The sequence below is a fragment of the Callorhinchus milii genome, unplaced genomic scaffold, assembly GCF_018977255.1.
Source record: "Callorhinchus milii isolate IMCB2004 unplaced genomic scaffold, IMCB_Cmil_1.0 Scaffold272, whole genome shotgun sequence".
NCBI classification, from domain to species: Eukaryota; Metazoa; Chordata; class Chondrichthyes; order Chimaeriformes; family Callorhinchidae; genus Callorhinchus; species Callorhinchus milii.
The window spans coordinates 1-18,174 of NW_024705013.1; the positions used below are offsets into that span (position 1 = coordinate 1).

Here is an 18,174-nt window from a genome sequence, read left to right on the forward strand (position 1 = left end):
TTGAAAATGACCAATTTATTGTTGAGCTTTTTTTTGGAGGGATTATTATTTGGCTCTGTGTGGAGTAAGGAAACTTGCCTGAGGTTTCGCCCTCTGCCTGGAATTGAACTCAGGTCTCTCAGTTGCAAAGCGAGTGCTCTAACCACTGAGCTACAGGACTCCACGACTGTAAGTCAGTCTCTCTATCTCTCCCATGAAACACAGGCACTGCACTTTATAATATATTTTCAGTCTTTCTCAGTCTCTCTTCCTCTCAGTCTCTCGCTCTGAGTCTCTCTCTCTCTCTCTCTCTCTCTCTCTCAGTCTCCCTTTATCTCTAACTCAGTCTCTCTCTATCTAACTCAGAGTCTCTCTCTTTGCCTCTCAGTCTCTCTCTCTCTCTCTCTCTCTCTAACTCAGTCTCCCTCTCAGATTCTTTCTCTCTGTCTCTCCCACAAAACACAGTAACTACACTTTATAATATATTTTCTTTCACAGTCACTTTCATATTATCTCTCACTCTCCTGAGACTCTCTCTCAGTCTCTCTTTCTCTAACTCATTCTCTTTGTCTCTCTCTTTTTCTCTCAGTATCTCTCTGTGTCTCACAAGAAGAAAGTCACTACACTTTATAATACGTTCACACTCACCCTCTCTCTCAGTCAATCTCTCGCTCTCCGTTTCTCTCCCAGTCTCTCACTCCGTTTCTCTCTGAGCCTCTCTCGCTATCTCTGACTCTGTTTATCTCTCACTTAATCTCTCTCTGTCTCTCGCTTGTCACTCTCATTCTCTCTTTCTGAATCTGTCTCTCTCTTTATCAGCCTCTTACGCTCTCAGTCCCCGTCTGTCTAACAGTCACTCCACGTTTTCTCATTGTCTCTCTCACAAAACAGTCACTGCACCTTATAATATATTTTTGTCTCAGTCTCTCTCACTCTATCTCTCTCTGTGTCTCTCAGAATACACAAAGTACTTACTATACGTTATATTTCCTCTCACATTCTATTTCTCGCTTTCTCTTAGCCCCTCTCTCTCTCTCTGTTCTCTCTCAGTCGCTTTGTCTTAGTCTCTCTCTCAGTCTTTTCCACAAAACAGACTGTACACTTTATAATATATTTCCCCCCTCAGTCTCTGTCTCACAGTCATCGTGTCTAATTCAGTCTAATCCTCTCTTTCTCTTTGGTTTTCACTTTCTCTCTCTCACGCAGTCTCTCTGCCTCTCGCTCTCTCTTTCTCTCATGAAGACGCTCTCTCAGTCCCTCTCAATCTCTTTTTCTAACTCTCTCTCCATCTCTCTCTCTGTATCTGTCATTCTCTCTCTCTCTCTCTCTCTCAGTCACTCTCTCTCATTTTCACTCTCTCAGTCTCTGTCTCACCCACAAAACATACTGTCACTACAATACACAATATTTTCTCTGTCACAGTTTTTTTCCAATCTCGCTCTGCCTCTCGCTGTGTCTTTCTCTCATTCAGTCGCTGTCTCAGTCTCAGACTCTCTCTGAATCTCTGACTCTTTCCGTCCGTCCATCTGTTAATCTTCCTGCCTGTCTGCCTGTCTGTCGGTGCGGGACTGTCTGTCTGTATGTCACTCTGATTTCTGTCTCTCTGTTTGTCGGTCTGTCTCTCTGTCTGTCTGTCTCTCACTCTGTCTCACTATCTCTGTCACTCTCTCTCTGTCTGTGTCTGTCTGTGTCACTCTCTTGTGTCTCTCTCTCTCTATCTGTCTGTATCTCTCCCTCTTTTTGTCTGTCTCTCTGTCTGTCTATCACCCCCGCTCCACCCATCAATCTCTCTGTCTCAGTCTCTGTCTATCGCTCTGTCTTTCTCTCATTCGGTCTCCCGTTCAGTCTCTCCCACAGTCTGTCGTTATGTATCTCCCGGAAAACACATTCACTGGATGTTTATATTCCTCTCATAGTCTCTTTCTCTGTTCTCTCTCTTACTCTCTCTCTCTGTCTCTCATTGTGTCTCTCTCTCAGTCTCTCTGTCAGTCTCTTTCTCTGTCTCTCTAACAATCTTTCTATCTTATCTCTCTATCTCTCTGTCTCTCTCTTTCTGTTTCAGTTTCTCTCTCAGTATCTAACTTTCTCTCCAATTTCTCTCTCTACCAGGCTCTCACTCACACCATTTCTCTATCTGTCAATTGCTCTATCTTTCTCTCACTCAGTCTCTTTCTCATTCTTTCTCTAAGTCTCTCGCTCTGTGTCTCTTATTCTCCCTCTCTCACTGCTTCGCTGTTTATCTATCAGTAGCTCTTTCTGCCTCTCTCTCTCTGCCTGTCAGTCTATCGTGCTCTCATTTTCTATCTCTCGCTCTTTCTTTCAGTATATCTCCCAGTCTGTCTCTCTCTCTTTCTCTCGCTCCCAGAGTCAGTGTCTCTCTTTGTCCGACTCTCAGTCTCGCTCTCCATCTGTCGCCGTCTTTCTCTCATTCAGCCTCTCGCTCAATCTCTATCAGCATCTTTCGCAGTCTCTCGCTGAATCTCTCCCACAAAGACATAGTCACTACAAATTATATGTCCTCTCACAGTCTGTACCCTTTCTCTCAGTCTGTTTATTTCTTTGTCTCTCTACCAGTCTCTTCCTCTCTCAATCTTCTCTCTCAGTCTTTCTCTCTCAGTTTCTTGTCCCACCTGTCTTTCCCACAAAACACAGAGTCACTACGGTTTGTAATATATTTTCTCCACAGTCACTCTCAGTTTCTCTCTCTCTCTCTCTCTCTCTCTCTGTATCTCTCCCAGGCTCTTTCTCTCTCTCGTAATACTCTCTCTCAGTCTAACTCTCTTTTTCTGTCCTTCGCTTATCTTTCTCTCTCCCAGTTTCTCTCTCTCTCAGTATCCGTTTCTATCTCAGTCTCTCTCTCACAGTCTCTCCCTTACAGTGCCTCTCCCTCTGACTCAGTCTCTCTCTCTGTATATCGCTCTAACTTTCTGTCACACAGTCGCGCTCTTATTATCTTTCTCTTTCTGTGTCTCTCACTCACTCTCTCTCAGTGCTCTCTCTGCCTCCCCCCTCCCCTCTCTGGGTGTCTCTTGCTGCCCACCTCCCTCTCTCTGTCAGTCTATCTCTCTCAATCTCTACCTCTCTCTCAGTCTCTTTCTCTCTCGCAGTTACTCTCTCTCTCTCAGTCTCCCGTGCTTTCAGAGAATGAGCCAGAGGGAATCAAATGCAAAATGACTGTGTGTTTTTCTTTGAGAGACACAGAGAGAGAGAGAAGGAAACAGAGAGAGAGAGAGGGTGACTGAGTGACAAAGAGAGAGAATAGTAGTGAGAAAATAACTGCAAAAGAAATAGAAAATGAGACAGAGGTAGCGAAGAGAGGGAGACTGAGAGGGAGAATACATTATTAAGTGTATGGTAGGAGGCTTTTTCTCTCTCTTAGAGAGGAGACAAAGTGACTGACAGAGAAAGAGAGAGAGGCAGAGAGAGAGAGAAGCACAGGGACTGTGTGTGTATGTGTGAGAGAGAGCGAGAGAGAGAGACACACAGAGCGAATTCATTAAAAAGTGTAGTGATTGTGTTTTGTGGGAAAGAGTGAGAGGGACTCAACGGAAGAGCAGTGAGTGACAGATTGGAGAGAGACTTAGAGTGAAGCAAGAGACCAAAGTGAGATTGAGAGGAACGAGAGAGGACGAGGAGAAAGACTGACAGCGAAAGGAGAAAAAGGCAGTGAGAGATATATTCCAGTGTATTTTGTGGGAGAGACGAGAGAGAGAAAGAAAGATGGGTGAGATGAGCAGAATATATATGTGTGTGTAGCGAATCTGTGTTTTGCGGGAGTGACAGAGAGACTGAAACTGTGAGAGGAAAAGACTGAGAGAGAGACTGAAAGAGAGAGAATAGAGAAAAGAGACAGATATAGACGGACTTATAGAAGAGAACAGAAAGAGAGAGACATAAAGTAAAAGAGACTGAGAAATAATATATTATAAAGTATATTGACTGTTTGTTTTGTGGGAGATGGAGAAACACAACTGTTTGTGGAAGCAAAGTGTAGCTGGTGTAAGAGACAGCATCAGATAACATAATTATAATAATATGCGTTGCATTTGTTACAGACCTTATCTGGACAAGACGCCTTAACATTCTGGGCTGCTGGGGCACAGGCAGTGGGATCTCCCCAGTGCCTGGTCCTGGCAGCAGACAGTTTACGCTGCGTCTATTCCAGCAGCACTGTAACCCTCAGTCGGTGTGTGAGTGAGGCTAATGTCTTGGCTTCTGGAAGCCCGGCTACAATCTCCAGGTTCTGGGCAGTGTATCTCTCTATTCTCTCTTATCCAAACACTGTGTGTCCCAGACCTGGGAAAGAGAATCTCTGTGGCTGTGAGATTCAGGAGCTGGAAATGGAGACTCTTCACCAGGGCCAGGGGAGCCCACACCTGTCAGACTAATGTTAGGCTGAGGGTGATGTGTTTGGGGTGAATTATATTGTTTCAGTGTTATAACATTGTACTGGAGAGAGGGTGTGTCTGGAAAAATGGGATGGCCAAGCCCTCGGGAGTCTTTTTACCCTGGATACAGCACTGAGGGAGGACTGCCGCCAGGAGGAGAGGATACAGGAATCCTCCGCCGAACCACACGGTTCAGGAGAGTGAGCCCTCGGTCCTGAGCTGGTGGGAAGCTCAGAGGCTTAGAGTTAGAAGGGTGTCTGTGTGTCAGGACTCTGTGGTCAGGGAACCATTCCTGTATGAATAACCATGAAACACCGAATGGTGTCTCTGAACGTAATCTCTGGTCTGTCTGACCTGGGATCAAGTTACAATTTATTCAATAAAGTGGGCATCCCAGTCGGGAGTCAGGAACCAATCCCAATAACATCAGAAACCAGGAAATGCCACCGAAGGGCTCAGTGTGTGGAGCAGCCTGGTGTGCAGTGGAATGTCAGGCATTCACATCCCAATCCCCAGGGCAGGATTGTGGTGTGTGACGGCCATCACACTGTGACCCACTGTTCCCTCCAGCTGTATGATACCATTCTCCCATTGATCAGCTGGTGTTTAATGTCATTGAATTTCTGGAAAATGGCTTTGATTGTGCTGTGTGACAGCCATCACAGTGTCACTCATTGTTCCCCCTGTTAGAATGGGTTTGAAATAAGAATAATAGGATTAAGATTTACAAACAGAGTAACTTACAGCAACTCTTGACACTTGTGCAGAGCAGGAACCAGACGCTGGAGACCCTCCTCCTGAATGTAGCAGTTCATCAGATTCAGTTGTTTTATTGTGTCACACAGTCCAATGGCCTGAGACACCACAACACAGTCTATCGGTGTCAGTCTCAATGCATTCTCTGGAGACAAGTCACCAAATGTCAGTGTGTGTACGGAGCCCAGTGAGAGCTGTGCCAGTGCTTGATTCTGAGACTCAAACAGGTAGTGGAGTGTGTTCAGCAGCTTCCTTTTCGCAGTGACGGTGTCTGTGTCCCTGATCTGAGCTTTAACCTTCTCCTTCAGCCAATCGATCACCGCGCAGGTTGTCTGATGGACAAATGGCCCAAGAAATTCCTCCAGTGGCTGAGCTGCCCGTGGGGAGGAGAGACCAGCAACAAAGCGCAGGAATATCTCAAACCGTCCGTCCGCTTTACTGTGAGCTTTATTCAGGAGATTCCGCAGATTTCCTGGATTCTGAGGCAGGAACTGAGCGAGTGCGGCTACAAACTCCTGGATGGTGAGGTGCGGGAATGTGTAGACCACGCTGTGCTCTGAAGACTCTCTCTCCACAAGTTCCATGAGAAAGCCAGAGAGGAACTGGGAAGGCTGGAGGTTATATTTCATCAGATCTTCCTCATTAAAGACAATGTTTCTCTGGGAGACTCCAGCGAAGGCCATCTCACCAATCTTCAGCATCACATCACGGGGGCTCTCCATCTTGACACTGTGATGTGATAGTATGTTATAAATATAATAGGAGAAGAGTTGTGTGACTGTCTTGGGAACTCGCTGTTTGTTGCTGTGTGTCCGTGTAAAGAAGGGACCCAGAGACAGAGCGAGGATCCAGCAGTAGGACGGGTTGTAGCACATGGTGAGCAGGAGCTCGTTCTCCTCCACGTGGCTGTAAACAGCAGCCGCCACCTCCTGATCCTCAAAGAACTTGTGAAAATATTCCTTTCTCTCTTCACCCACAAATCCCAGGATTTCAGCCCAGACACTGACCTGAGCCTTTGCCAGTAACTGTAATGCAGTGGGGCGGCTGGTCACCAGCACTGAGCAGCCTGGCAGCAGCTTTTTCTGTATTAAACTGTACACAATTTCAGACACGTCACACCAGAAACCGGGGTCTGTGCATCTGCTCTGAGACTCTGCTTCTCTCCAACTGTCAGCGAAATCAATGCTTCCCCTGAATTCATCCAAACCATCAAATATAAAGAGCAATCTCTCTGGGTGTTTCCACAGCTCGTCCAGAACATAACTGAGGTACGGATATTCATCCAAGATTAACTGTCTCAGTGTTAATCTGATGTTACGAGCGTTTAGGTCTCGAAATTTCAAAATAAAAACAAAGTGGAAGTGAGGATAGATTTTTCCTGTGGCCCAGTCATGGACAATCTTTTGCACCATGGTTGTTTTTCCAATCCCCGCCACTCCACTCACTACTGCAGAAGTGCCTGTGAAAGTGCCAGCGTCGCTTCTTTTGTAGAATTCTTTCATCTGGGAAAATAGTCCTCCTCTAGAGAAGCTGCTGTGGAACAGTTTATCAGTTCGGATTTTTTCCAGTTCTCTCCGGAGTTGCTTCTGTCTCCACTCCTCGTGGTCTCTGCCTCTCGCCAGCAGCTCATGTTCTACCAGTTCCCGGTGCCGTACATCAGAAATGATAGTTAGCTCCGTGTAGCGATCAACCAGCTGAAATGTCTTCACCTTCTCCTTTATCAGGATAGTCTTTACTTCCAGTTTCTCACTTTGTTTTTGCAACGTCTCCTTGTGCTGTCGTTGAGCATCTTCAATTAAAGCAATCACATTGCGGTTACACTCACCGTCTGGCAGATAATACACACAGTGTGAATTTTCAGTGTGGAGATGGTGTAAATGTGTGGAGGCGCAGTAAGAGACGTAGTCTTCAAAAGATCTTTAAATACAAATAAAGATACAGATTGTGGAGCGGTGGAAGTGCACAGAAGAAGGAGGTTGGAGAAAGTCAAAAAGATAAGAAGGGGTAGGAGAGTATCAGCATATGAAGTGGAGATTGAACATCTTCAATCCAATGCGCGGGGGCCAGGATGACAGTGAAGTCTGTTGAGGATGGAGGTAATTGGCATGTGAAGCACAGGGTGTGTAGGGTAGGGGGCAGCTGAATTTGGATGTGTTGGAAATTGATAGATGGTAAAGCTGTTGATGGCAGTCAGGAGTGAACAGTACAATTAAACTGATGCCCCTCCCATTCAGCTGCCAGATGATTTGTAGTTTCTGCAAATCTCAGAGTAAACGGCAAATTTTCAAACACTGCATTTCAGAAATAAATCCACTGTTTACGCCATGAACTGATCACATACCTTTAAGTGCACTGGGTACATCTGGTACATGTTTGTCAATCATCACCTCATTTACGAGACTGTCGCCTGTTTGTGTAGTGAACATTTCATTAGTTGAAGTTAATGACATATATAGGGTATCTGTGTAAAATACGTAATTGATTTGGGAATTGAATCACGATAGAATTATCCATTACCTTTCTCTTGTATGTCAATCATTATTTTGTTCAGTTTGGGCAAAGTGTGTTTCATTTCCACAAAGGATTCCCACATCACTCTCTGAACTCGGGAACCTTTCCCCAGCACCAGGTTCAGAAGAAGTTTGGAGCTTCGTCTCCTTTGCCCACTGTGTGTGAGCTCAGTGAGTTTCTGCAGAGAGTGAGCATTAATAAGAGTGGGCTCTGGTTGTGATAAGAAAATGGCCATTTCCATAATAGTGTGTCTCCTCATGCTGGATGAGGAATCACAGGCACATGTTGCCCTCCGTTACCCCATCCAAATGATCATTTCTCACATGTGAGACTTGCCAGTGCGTTTACTGTAGAACAACATAGCCGAGTCTGACCGCTCCTCACCCGCCGGTCACAAACAGTGAGCTGAAGTTTTAGCCAGTGCACTATCGGGACAGTGTGTGTTGGATACCGTCTCCAAAGGAACAAATGTAAATCAGCGATTCAGGGAGATGCTTATCGCTCATTTATTGCATCAACGTGGAGTCCTCCCAAGCTCCCTGCATCCATCCTGATGTAACTATGACTCGCTCCCTCCCGTCTCATGCTCAAACACGCCTCTTCGAACATGTGCTCGGTTATCTTTAACCCCCTTCCCAGTTCCCACCCCAGATCGAGTGCCCAACCATAATTACCAAACACTTTGAGATGTCTAGCCAATGTGAAAGGCACAATAGAGATGAAAACTGGATGTCTTGTAATAAGATGGATTCAAATACTTTGGGCAACCGACTATCATATATATACATATATCACACAGGATAAATTATGCAGTTTATCAATAAACACTTCCCATCTGACCACCTACTTGATATTCCTCTTGGCTGAAATATTCCTTCCTTGTCAGCACTGAGATGACAGTCTCCACATCTTCCTCAATGGCCTGTTCTATTCTGTCCCGGTAGAACTTAGTGATTCTGAACAACTCGTATCCGTTGTATAGGGCGAGGGTCTTGGAGAATGTGTCACTTAAACCTGTTGGCAGTAAGTCGGTCAATAAAACTAACTTCATACCAGAATGTATGTTCGTATCTTAAATACATTTTGTGATTAATCATTGTATGTCAATCTCGCTCAGTGGTAGCCCTCCTGCCTCTCAATCAGAAGATTGTGTGTTCAAACCCCACATCAGGATTTGAAATCATGTGGTCTAAGGTGACGCTCCTATGCAGTGCTGGGGGATTTGTTGCACTGTTGTACATCCATCATTCAGATGAGATGTAAATCTTAGTTCCTGTCTGGCTGCTTAAGCTACTTTAGAAAAGAGGAGAGAATTTGCTGGCCTAGAATTGCCCAAAATAAATTCGATCATTCAGTTCATGACTGTTTGTGGGACACTGCTGAGCGTGAACTTGCTGCTGCATTTCACCCACAAAATACGGAAGCAACATCATGTTACACTCTATCCCATTAAGTCCTTCGAGTTGTATCGACCAAGTAATAAGACTAAATCAAACGCAAGGATTGATAGTATTATAAATGTTATTGTCATTGTGTAAATGTAAGCGGATTTTCTGAACTTGCCTGTCTCAATTTGGTTCCCTTCGTTATCTGTCAGTGTTGGATTTGGATTGGGAGCCTGGGCCATGATGATTTCAAGCGATCAGAAATTGTTCACAGATCAGCTGTTTGGTGAAACAGATAGTAATCAGCAAAACACAAAATACTGCACATACTAAAATTTGTAAATGTTGGACTGCTGTATTTGTTTAAGCTTCATTGTGATAACAGCATTCTGAGCATCACGCAACAACAAAAGTAAATGATGTCCACTGTATTAGTGAACAAATAAGTAGTAATAATATTAATCTTGTATTATTATCATTGCATTTGATGTAATGCCAATCATGTGACTGAACCATCACAAAGCGCAAAAAGAATATAAATCTAAGTGAATTGGTTATATATTTTTGGGGTAAAATGCAGATTGCAGTCAGCAGAGTCCCACAATAAATCACGGATTGAGTGACCAATTGTTTTTAAGGGATTATTGTCTCCATAATACTGATCCGCCAATCGACTTATAATCGGGTTTCTACTTACTGCTTGGTAAACAGAGGCACGTGGAGTGCGGCAAATTGCCCAACATTTCATCCTGGCCGGGAATTGAACCAAGGTCTTCCCACTTGCGAGCGAGTTCCCCAGCCACTCAGCTGCAGGACCCCATAACTACAAGCAACTGTCAATCAAACAAGGGTTTATCTAAAAAATAGTTTTCTGTGACACTGGGAAAATCCATTCTGCAAAATTTAGGCAAGTGTGGGAAAGATGTTCGTTTGACATCATTTCCGACATACGACGCCCTGATAATACAGCGCTCCCTCACTGCTGTGCTGCATTATCTCTCAGCCTGGTCTGTGAGCTGAAAGTCAACAATCAGCCCCACAATATCCGGGGGCGTGAATACCCAATAAATTATGTACTGTACACGCAGTGCACTAGAACCATTTTCACCGAAATCATTTCTACTTGTCGTCAAAGGGAAAAGAAATGGCGGCATGCAGTCAGGAAGTTTAATGTGGAACATTAAATCTGGTTTCAATCACGATGAAAGCTAGTGAACAATACTCAGAAAGATCCAGGTTCTCTACACCATCTCCAGATTCAAAATAGACTGAAAAGCTGAGTTACAGGGATGAATTATAAACCAGCGTTAAATATTCTGTGGAGCTTCACCTACGAAAAGAGTCATCACAGAGAAGCCAGCAAAACAAAAGCAACAGCAATAATACAGCGTCCTTCACTTTTTTAGCATCTCAGAGACTAAACGGCAGTTTGGTTGCTGAACTGAATTTTAATTTTGTCAGCCGAGTGTCTGAAACCCTTGAAAACCCATCAACAAACCGCACATTATCCAAATAAAGCTGACATGTCCATGCATCCCACCTACATGTTGAAACTACTGAGATCGATTATACGAATCGAATGAGCATCCTCTCTCTGGAGTGTCCATCCTGCTTAACTGCGGCTGGAAAATACTAGGCACAGGTTGGCAAGAGCCAAGGCTTGTGGGAGCCCTGTAATTGTTTTGGGGTAACTGCTGGAGTCTAACTACACAAAGAGCAAGATGGAAGGATTGAGGCAATGACTGACAAAAGCGTCTGCCCAGCTTCTTAAAGCAGTGTACCGGAGAACGAGAAGGATCATGGCTAGTTTTAGGGGAACCAGCTACGAACATGGATTAAACAAGCTCAGGATAAAGCCATTCAGCCCGTCCAGTCTGGCAGGTGCTAATATTCCACGAGGGCCCTTCGTTAATCAACAATATTTCGGATCAATCAAGTTCATGAGTAGATGTTGGGGAACATTTCTCCCTTAAACGATGTCACGATGGTTAGTTAAATTAATTAAACAGATTACATTTAAATTATTCCATGATCACTGGCTCCGGGTTTATTTAATAGCATTAAACTTTCACTAACTACAAAACAACAAGTTGCATTTATCTTGCGCTGGCATCTCCCAGCGTTTAAAACCTGCAGTAACTTTCCTGCTTTTTTTCAGCCACAATCAGAGCAAATTAGAGACTCACCGTCTTGTCTCCCCGCTGACTGAGCTCCGGTTCTTGCCTCTGGTTTCCGAGCCTCTCAGTGATGAGCTTCAGTGTTCTGGGCTGTACAGGTAATAACACACACTGGTCAGAGTCCAGTAGCTAATGTCTGGCAGTAAATCACAACCTCGCCCTGTTCCCTTGGAGATTTCCACAGAAAAGAAATGCTTATCAGCGATAAAAGTTTCACTGTTCGGGATTAAGTGCCTAAAGCACCAATTTAAGATCGTTAACAAACGAGCATATGAGGATATTTGGTGATTTTTTTTCCTGCACAGGTGGTTGTTTGGTTATGGAAAGCCCTGCGGGAGGGATGTTTCATGCAGAATCCATGTTTGCTTTCGAAACATATCCAGATATCTATCTGAAAGGAGTGAACTATCTAAAGCGCGATTTGCGAACAGAGTAGGAAAATGAGAAGGAAAGGATTGTTATAAAATGTGCCACCACTGTGACCATAAACCGAATAACCTTCTTCTGTGCTGTACATCTCTATAGTTGTTTGTTTGTGGGGGTGGTACAAGATGTTGGCTTCTGGGATTTTTCGAAAAACTAATCGGGAACGGTCCGAAAAAAAATATTGGGGATATTCGTTTTTTATGTTGTGTTAAATATTGTGGATTTTCTCTCTGATTTCCTCTTTTCCTTCTTTCTCACTTTCCCTCTTTCACACTTTCTCTCTATCCTCTCTCAGTCATTGGTTCACCCTTCTCGCTCTGTCTCACAGACACTCTTTCGCTCTCTCAATTCCTCTCTCTCTCCCTCTCTATCCCCCCTTTTCTCACACAGGCCTATCCCTCCACTCACACTCTCTTTCCCCTCTCACAGTCTCTCTATCTCCACTCTCTCGATCACTCACTCGCCCCTCTCCTTCACACTCTCCTCCCACAATATCAGTCACTTTCTTTCACTCCGTGTCTCTGCTTTCTCCCTGTCTCTCTTTCTTTCTCTCACCACTTCAACTCTCTCTCACTCTCTTACCCCTTTCCGTCAATGACTTTCCCACTCACATTCTTACCCACACTCTCACTCTTAAAACAATTCTCTCACCCTCTGCCATAAAGTCACTCACGGCCACTCTCTCACTGCTCTGCTTCCTCCCACTCTCTCTGCTTCTTTCTCTCAACCCATCCACTCTCCACCATTCGCTCTCTACGCCTCTCTTAACATACACACACTCTTTCCCACACTCTCAATCATTCACTCACAGTCTGCTGTCTCTCTCTCTCTCGCTTTTTCCCGGTCTCTGTTTCATTCACTCACCCACGCCCTTTCTATCACTCTCTCCCCCATTTCTAACAACCACTGTACCCTCCAACCCTCTGTCTCCCATTCATTTCTCGCGTACTTTATCTCTCCTTCTCCTATCATTCCAAGTGCTAAAAACCTGAAGTAACTTTACTGCCTTATTTCAGTCACAATCAGAGCAAGTGAGAGACTCACCGTCTTCTCTCCACGTTAACTGAGCTCCGGTTCCTGCCTCTGGTTTCCGAGCCTCTAAGGGATGTGGATTCAGTGTTCTGGGCTGTACAGTAACAACAAACCCTGGTCAGAGTCCAACAGCTAATGTCTGGCAGTAAATCGTAGCCTCGCCCTGTTCCCTTGGAGATTTCCACAGTAACACCCAATGTTTACCTGATATAAAAGTCCTTCTGGTCAGAGTTCAATCCATAAAGCATCAATTTCAGTGAGTTAGCAAACTGGCAAATGGGGGCGTTTGGAGAATTTGTTTTCCTGCACAGTTGGTTGTTGGGTTATGGAAAGCCCTGGCGGGAATGATGTTTGAGTCAGATTCCAGATTGGTTTTCAAATCATCACTAGATACTGATATAAATTGAGAGAACTATCTAAAACGGGATTTAGGAAAAGAGCAATGTAAATCGGACTGAAAGAATTGGCAAAAAAACAGCCACCACAGCCATCCTTCTTCTGTGCAGTACATCTCGATGTTTCTTTATTCGTGGGTGTTGCTCAAAAGGTTGTATTCAGGGATTTTCTTAAAAAAAACTATTCAGTAAAGGAAGGAAAAAATATATTGGATACGCCCGTTTTTTTATTGTGATAAATGTTGTGAAATTTCTCTCATTTTCTCAGTTTCCTCTCACACACTCTCTCTGTCCTCTCTCAATCATTGGCTCGCCCCTCTCGCTCCGTCTCATAGACACTCTTTCACTCTCTCAATTTCTCTCTCTCTCTCTCACTCTCTCTCTCTATCCCCTCTTCTCCCACGCACGCTCTCCCTCCACGCACACTCCCTTCCCCCTCTCACAGTCTCTCTGTCTACGCTCTCTCGATAACTCACTCCTCCTTTTCTACCTGTCTCTTTCACAAACACTCTTCCTCCCACAATCTTAGTCAATTTCTTTCACTCCTGTCTCCACTTTTTCCTTCTGTCTCCATGTCTCTGTTTCTTTCTCTCACCATCTCTCTCACTCTCACACCTTTATGTCAATCACTTCCACCTCACACACACTCTCTCACTCAATAGGTCTCTCTTCGTCTCTGCCATAGAGTCACTCACTGCCACTCTCTCATCGCTTTGCTTTTTCCCTCTCTTTCCCTCCCTGGCTCTATTTCTTTCTCTCACCCCATCCTCTCTCTTCCACTCTCGCTGATACAGAGCAATAGTTGGGAATCTGTTTTCACATCCATCATCAGACTAACACCAGCGTGTCTTTGCCACCTCCCACTTCAAATTTACATTTTGATTCATTTTGACAATCCGCCCAATTCAGAGCATCCTCTGCGCTCTCTACCTAATCTCCTGATCCTGATCTTTGAACCCCATTTGTGTAACAGTCAGCGAAACGTTATCAATGCCAATGTGCAGTGTTGCCTTTTATGGATAATTTCAGTTAATGTAACTGTGGGTTGGGCTCCGGACTTGGGACCAGGAAGATAGTCCTTGAAAGTCAACAACTTGAGCACCATTTTGTCAAAAAAAAATTCCACTTGCGGAGAAAGAGAAAGCAAATGGCGGCATTCAGTCCGTTTGCTTGTAGACTGAAACATAATTTAGTCTTATTTCCTCCAGGGTAAAGCAATTGAGAACCATTCAGCCTCTATAGCATCTCCATATTCGGAGCAGACTGGTCACTCGAATTAGAGGGATGTGTCTTAAACTATCGTTGGACAAGCTGCGCCCAACAAAAGAGACGTCTCAGAGGAGGAAATAAAAACAATAGCAACAACAACTGTATAGTGCCCTTCTCGTGGGTTGCAGCTTGGAGCATATCAGCAGCAGTGTGGTATCTGAGCTGAATTTTTTTGTCAGCCGAGTGTCTGTCCCACCGAAAACCGATCAACAAACCGAACATGATCCAAAACAAAGCTGAGATTTTCATACATCCCAAACTACATATGGAAACTCCAGAGTTAGATGGTTGGAATGGAATGAGCACCCTCCGTCTGGACGGACCACTCTGCTCACTTAATTCGGAGAGCATTAGGAGCAGGTTGGCAAGAGTCAAGGCTGCGGAGACCAGAATGTGTGTTGGGGTAACTGCTGGAGTCCAACCAACCAAAACCGCAAGGTGGAAGGATTGAGGCAATGGCTGACAAAAGCGTCAGCACAGTTCCTTAAGGTAGTGCAGAAGAGAACAACCAGGATGATCACCATTGTTAGAGGAATGAACTATGAACAAGGATGAAACAAGCTGAGGCTCTTGGATTCATAGATGCATAGAAATTACAGCTCAGATTCGGCCCGACCGCCTGGCTGTTGCTCAAATTCCACATTAGTATGTTAACAATAGTTCAGATCAATCAAGTTCCCCAATGGATTTCGGAGACCATTGATTTCTTAAACGATTCTACGATGATTAATTCAAATAACAGCAACAACTTGCATTGATATAGCGGCCTTCGTGCGGGACAGTGTGTCGGAGGAATTTGGAGTGGCGGAGGACATTGAGTATGAGGGAGAGAAGAGGTGACCGTAAGCACAGTCGTAAAGCGAGATCTTCCGTTAATGAACCAAACGGTATTGTAACTCTTGCTCATTCAGTTACTGCTGGTTTCCTTAATTACAATAAATGTTGCACGAACAACAACAACTTGCATTTATATGGGTTTTTCTCTCTGTGCGCTTACAACCTGGGATAATAGTATGACATTATTTCAGCCACAATCAGATCTAATAAGAGACTCACCGTCTTGTCTCCCCGCTGACTGAGCTGCGGTTCCTGCCTTTGGTTCCCGAGCCTCTCAGTGATGAGCTTCAGTGTTCTGGGCTGTACAGTAATAACACAACTGGTCAGAGTCCACAGCTAATGTCTGGCAGTAAATCATAGCCAAGCCCTGTTCCCTTGGAGATTTCCACAGAAACTCAAGTTTACCTGATATAAAAGTCCTCCTGGTCAGAGTTCAATCCCTAAAGCATCAATTTCAGAGAGTTAGCAAACTGGCAAATGGGGACGTTTGGAGAATTTGTTTTCCTACACAGTTGGTTGTTGGGTTATGGAAAGCACTGGTGAGAATGAGGTTTGAGGCAGATTCCAGATTGGTTTTTAGACCATCAGAAGATATCGATCTAAATGGAGTCAACTATCTAAAAAGGGGTTTGGGAAAAGAGCAACGTAAATGGGACTGAAAGGATTTTCATAAAAATAGCCACAGCCATCCTTCTTCTGTGCTGCACATCTACATGTTTCTTTGTTCGTGAGTGTGGCACAAAAGATTGGATTCAGGGATTTTAAAAAAAACTGATCAGTAAAGGAAGGAAAAAATATATTGGAAACGCTCGTTTTTTTATTGTGTTAAATGTTATGAAGTTTCTCTCTCATTTTCTCTTTTACTTCTCACGCAAACTCCCTCTGTCCTCTCTGTCATTGGCTCCCCCTCGCGCTCTGTCTTACCGACACTCTTTCGTTCTCTCAGTTCCTCTCTCTCTATCACACTCATCTCCCACACCAGCCCTCCCTCCACTCACACTCCCTTTCCCTCTCACAGTCTCTCCGTCTACGCTCTCTCGATAACTCACTCCTCCTTTTCTCCCTCTCTTCACAAACACTCTCTCCTCCCACAATCTTATTCACTTTCTTTCACTCTCTGTCTCCATATCTCTGTTTCTTTCTCACCACCTCTCTCCCTCTGACCTCCTTTCTGTCAATCACTTTGCCCCTCACATTTCACTCACATTCTCACACACACTCTCTCACTCAATAGCTATCTCTTCGCCTCTGTCGTACAGTCACTCACTGCCAATCTCTCACCGCTTTGCTTATTCCCTCTTTCCCTCCCGGTCTCTGTTTCTTTCTCTCACCCCATCATCTCTCTACCGCACTCTGTCTCCCCCTCTAACACACACACACTCTCCTTCTCACACTATCGATCACTCACTCACACTCACTCTCTCCCCCCCCCCCCCTCTTCCTGTCTCTGTTTCTTTCACTCATCTACACTCTCTCTCTCTCTCTTTATCATTCTCTCCCTATTTCTGTCAACCATTCTTCCCTCCAACCTCTCCCTCTCAATTCTCATGCGCACTCTATTTCTTCTATCTTCTCATTCCAAGTGCTTAACTTTACTGTTTTTTTCAGCCACAATCAGAGCTAATGAGAGACTCACCGTCTTGTCTCCCCACTGACTGAGCTGCGGTTCCTGTCACTGGTTCCCGAGCCTCTCAGTGATGTACTTCAGTGTTCAGGGCTGTACAGGTAATAACACACTCTGGTCAGAGTCCAGCAGCTAATGTCTGGCAGTAAATCATAGCCTCGCCCTGTTCCCTTGGAGATTTCCACAGAAACTCAATCTTTACCTGCTACAAAAGTTCCACTGGTCGAGGTTTAGTTCTTAAAACATCAATTTAAGACAAACAAATAGCAAACTAGTAAATGAGGAGGTTTGGAGAATATGTTGTCCTGCGCATTTGGTTGTTGGTTTGCGGAAAGCTCTGGCGGAAACGGTGTGTGAGGCAGAATCCATATTGGTTTTAAAAACATGTCTACATATCGATCTAAATGGAGTGAACTATCTACAAATAGATTTGGGAACAGAGCAGGGAAATGGGACGGAAAGAATTGTTATAAATGTGCCACCACATCCACCATACGCTGAATACTCTTCGTCGGTGCTGTACATCTCTATGGTTCTTTGTTTGTGGGTTTGGTACCAAAGTTTGGCTTCAGGGATTTTTGAAAAACTAAACGGGAAAGGAAGAAATAAACTTATTGGAGATGCCATGTTTTAAAAATATTGTGTTAAATGTTGTGGATTTTGTCGCTCATTTTATCTCTTTCCTCTCAGTCTCTCTGGATCACTCTCTCAATCACTCGCTGCCCCCTCTCCTGTTGTTTCTCTCACACATTCCCTCCCTATCTCAGTTACTCTCTCTCACACACCCTTTCTCCCCACACGACAACACCCCTCTCACAATCTCTTTCCTTTCTCACACTCCCTCTATCTCCCCTCTCTCTATCACTCACTCCCCATCTTCACTCTCCTCTTGTGCAAACATTTTCTCCTCCCACAAACTCAATCATTCTCTTTTACTCTGTCTCTGTTTCTCCCTCCTTGTCTCTGTTTCTTGCTGTCGCCACAACCCCACCCCCCACACACTCCCCAACCCGTCTTTCTCTTTCACTCCGTCCACCATTTCGGTCAATCACTCTCGCCCTCTTTTCTCACTCACCCTCTCACACGCTGTCTCTCTTCTATCAGTCTGGGTATCAATCAATCTGTCTCCCCCTCTGTCAAACACTCACTCATTGCCTCTATATCACTTCTTTGTTACTTTCATTCCCTAAATTTCGCTGTTTCATTCTCTCACCCCACACCACTCTATCTCTCTCTACTCCATGTCCATCCACCCCTCTCCCCCCACTGTCTCTCTCATTTCTTACTCACACTCTTACCCACACACACTCTTTCTCTCATTCTCTCACAAACATTCTCCCTCACTGCCCCTCTCCACCACTCTCTCACACACACACACCGTTTCACAATCTCACT

The 18,174-nt window shown here is 44.6% G+C and overlaps 1 protein-coding gene across 7 annotated transcripts; it reads right to left on the minus strand.

Annotated features, from left to right (window-relative positions):
- Positions 1-5,074: 5,074 nt before the first annotated feature.
- LOC103173240 (NACHT, LRR and PYD domains-containing protein 3-like) lies at positions 5,075-16,951 on the minus strand. 7 transcript variants are annotated; one of them, XM_042346047.1, is made up of 9 exons: positions 16,792-16,951; positions 15,375-15,455; positions 12,667-12,748; positions 11,206-11,286; positions 9,198-9,298; positions 8,482-8,648; positions 7,641-7,812; positions 7,465-7,530; positions 5,075-6,912 (listed from the first exon to the last, which is right to left on the minus strand). In XM_042346047.1, the coding sequence occupies exons 5-9, from the start codon at positions 9,259-9,261 to the stop codon at positions 5,108-5,110; spliced, it is 2,274 nt and encodes a 757-aa protein (XP_042201981.1). In that variant the 5' UTR covers positions 9,262-9,298; positions 11,206-11,286; positions 12,667-12,748; positions 15,375-15,455; positions 16,792-16,951; the 3' UTR covers positions 5,075-5,107. The 7 variants fall into 7 exon arrangements, with proteins under 7 accessions (XP_042201981.1, XP_042201982.1, XP_042201983.1 ...); XM_042346048.1 differs by lacking the exon at positions 15,375-15,455; XM_042346049.1 differs by lacking the exon at positions 12,667-12,748.
- Between the last annotated feature and the right edge of the window lie 1,223 nt (positions 16,952-18,174).

Bases quoted from the DNA above. Each gene is read 5' to 3' on its own strand.
- LOC103173240 (XM_042346051.1), bottom strand. From the start codon at position 9,261: ATGGCCCAGGCTCCCAATCCAAATCCAACACTGACAGATAACGAAGGG. The intron at 7,531-7,640 runs GTAATGGATAAT...CTACACAAACAG, and splicing joins GATTGACATACAAGAGAAAG to GCGACAGTCTCGTAAATGAG. The intron at 6,913-7,464 runs GTATGTGATCAG...CTTTAATTGAAG, and splicing joins TGTACCCAGTGCACTTAAAG to ATGCTCAACGACAGCACAAG.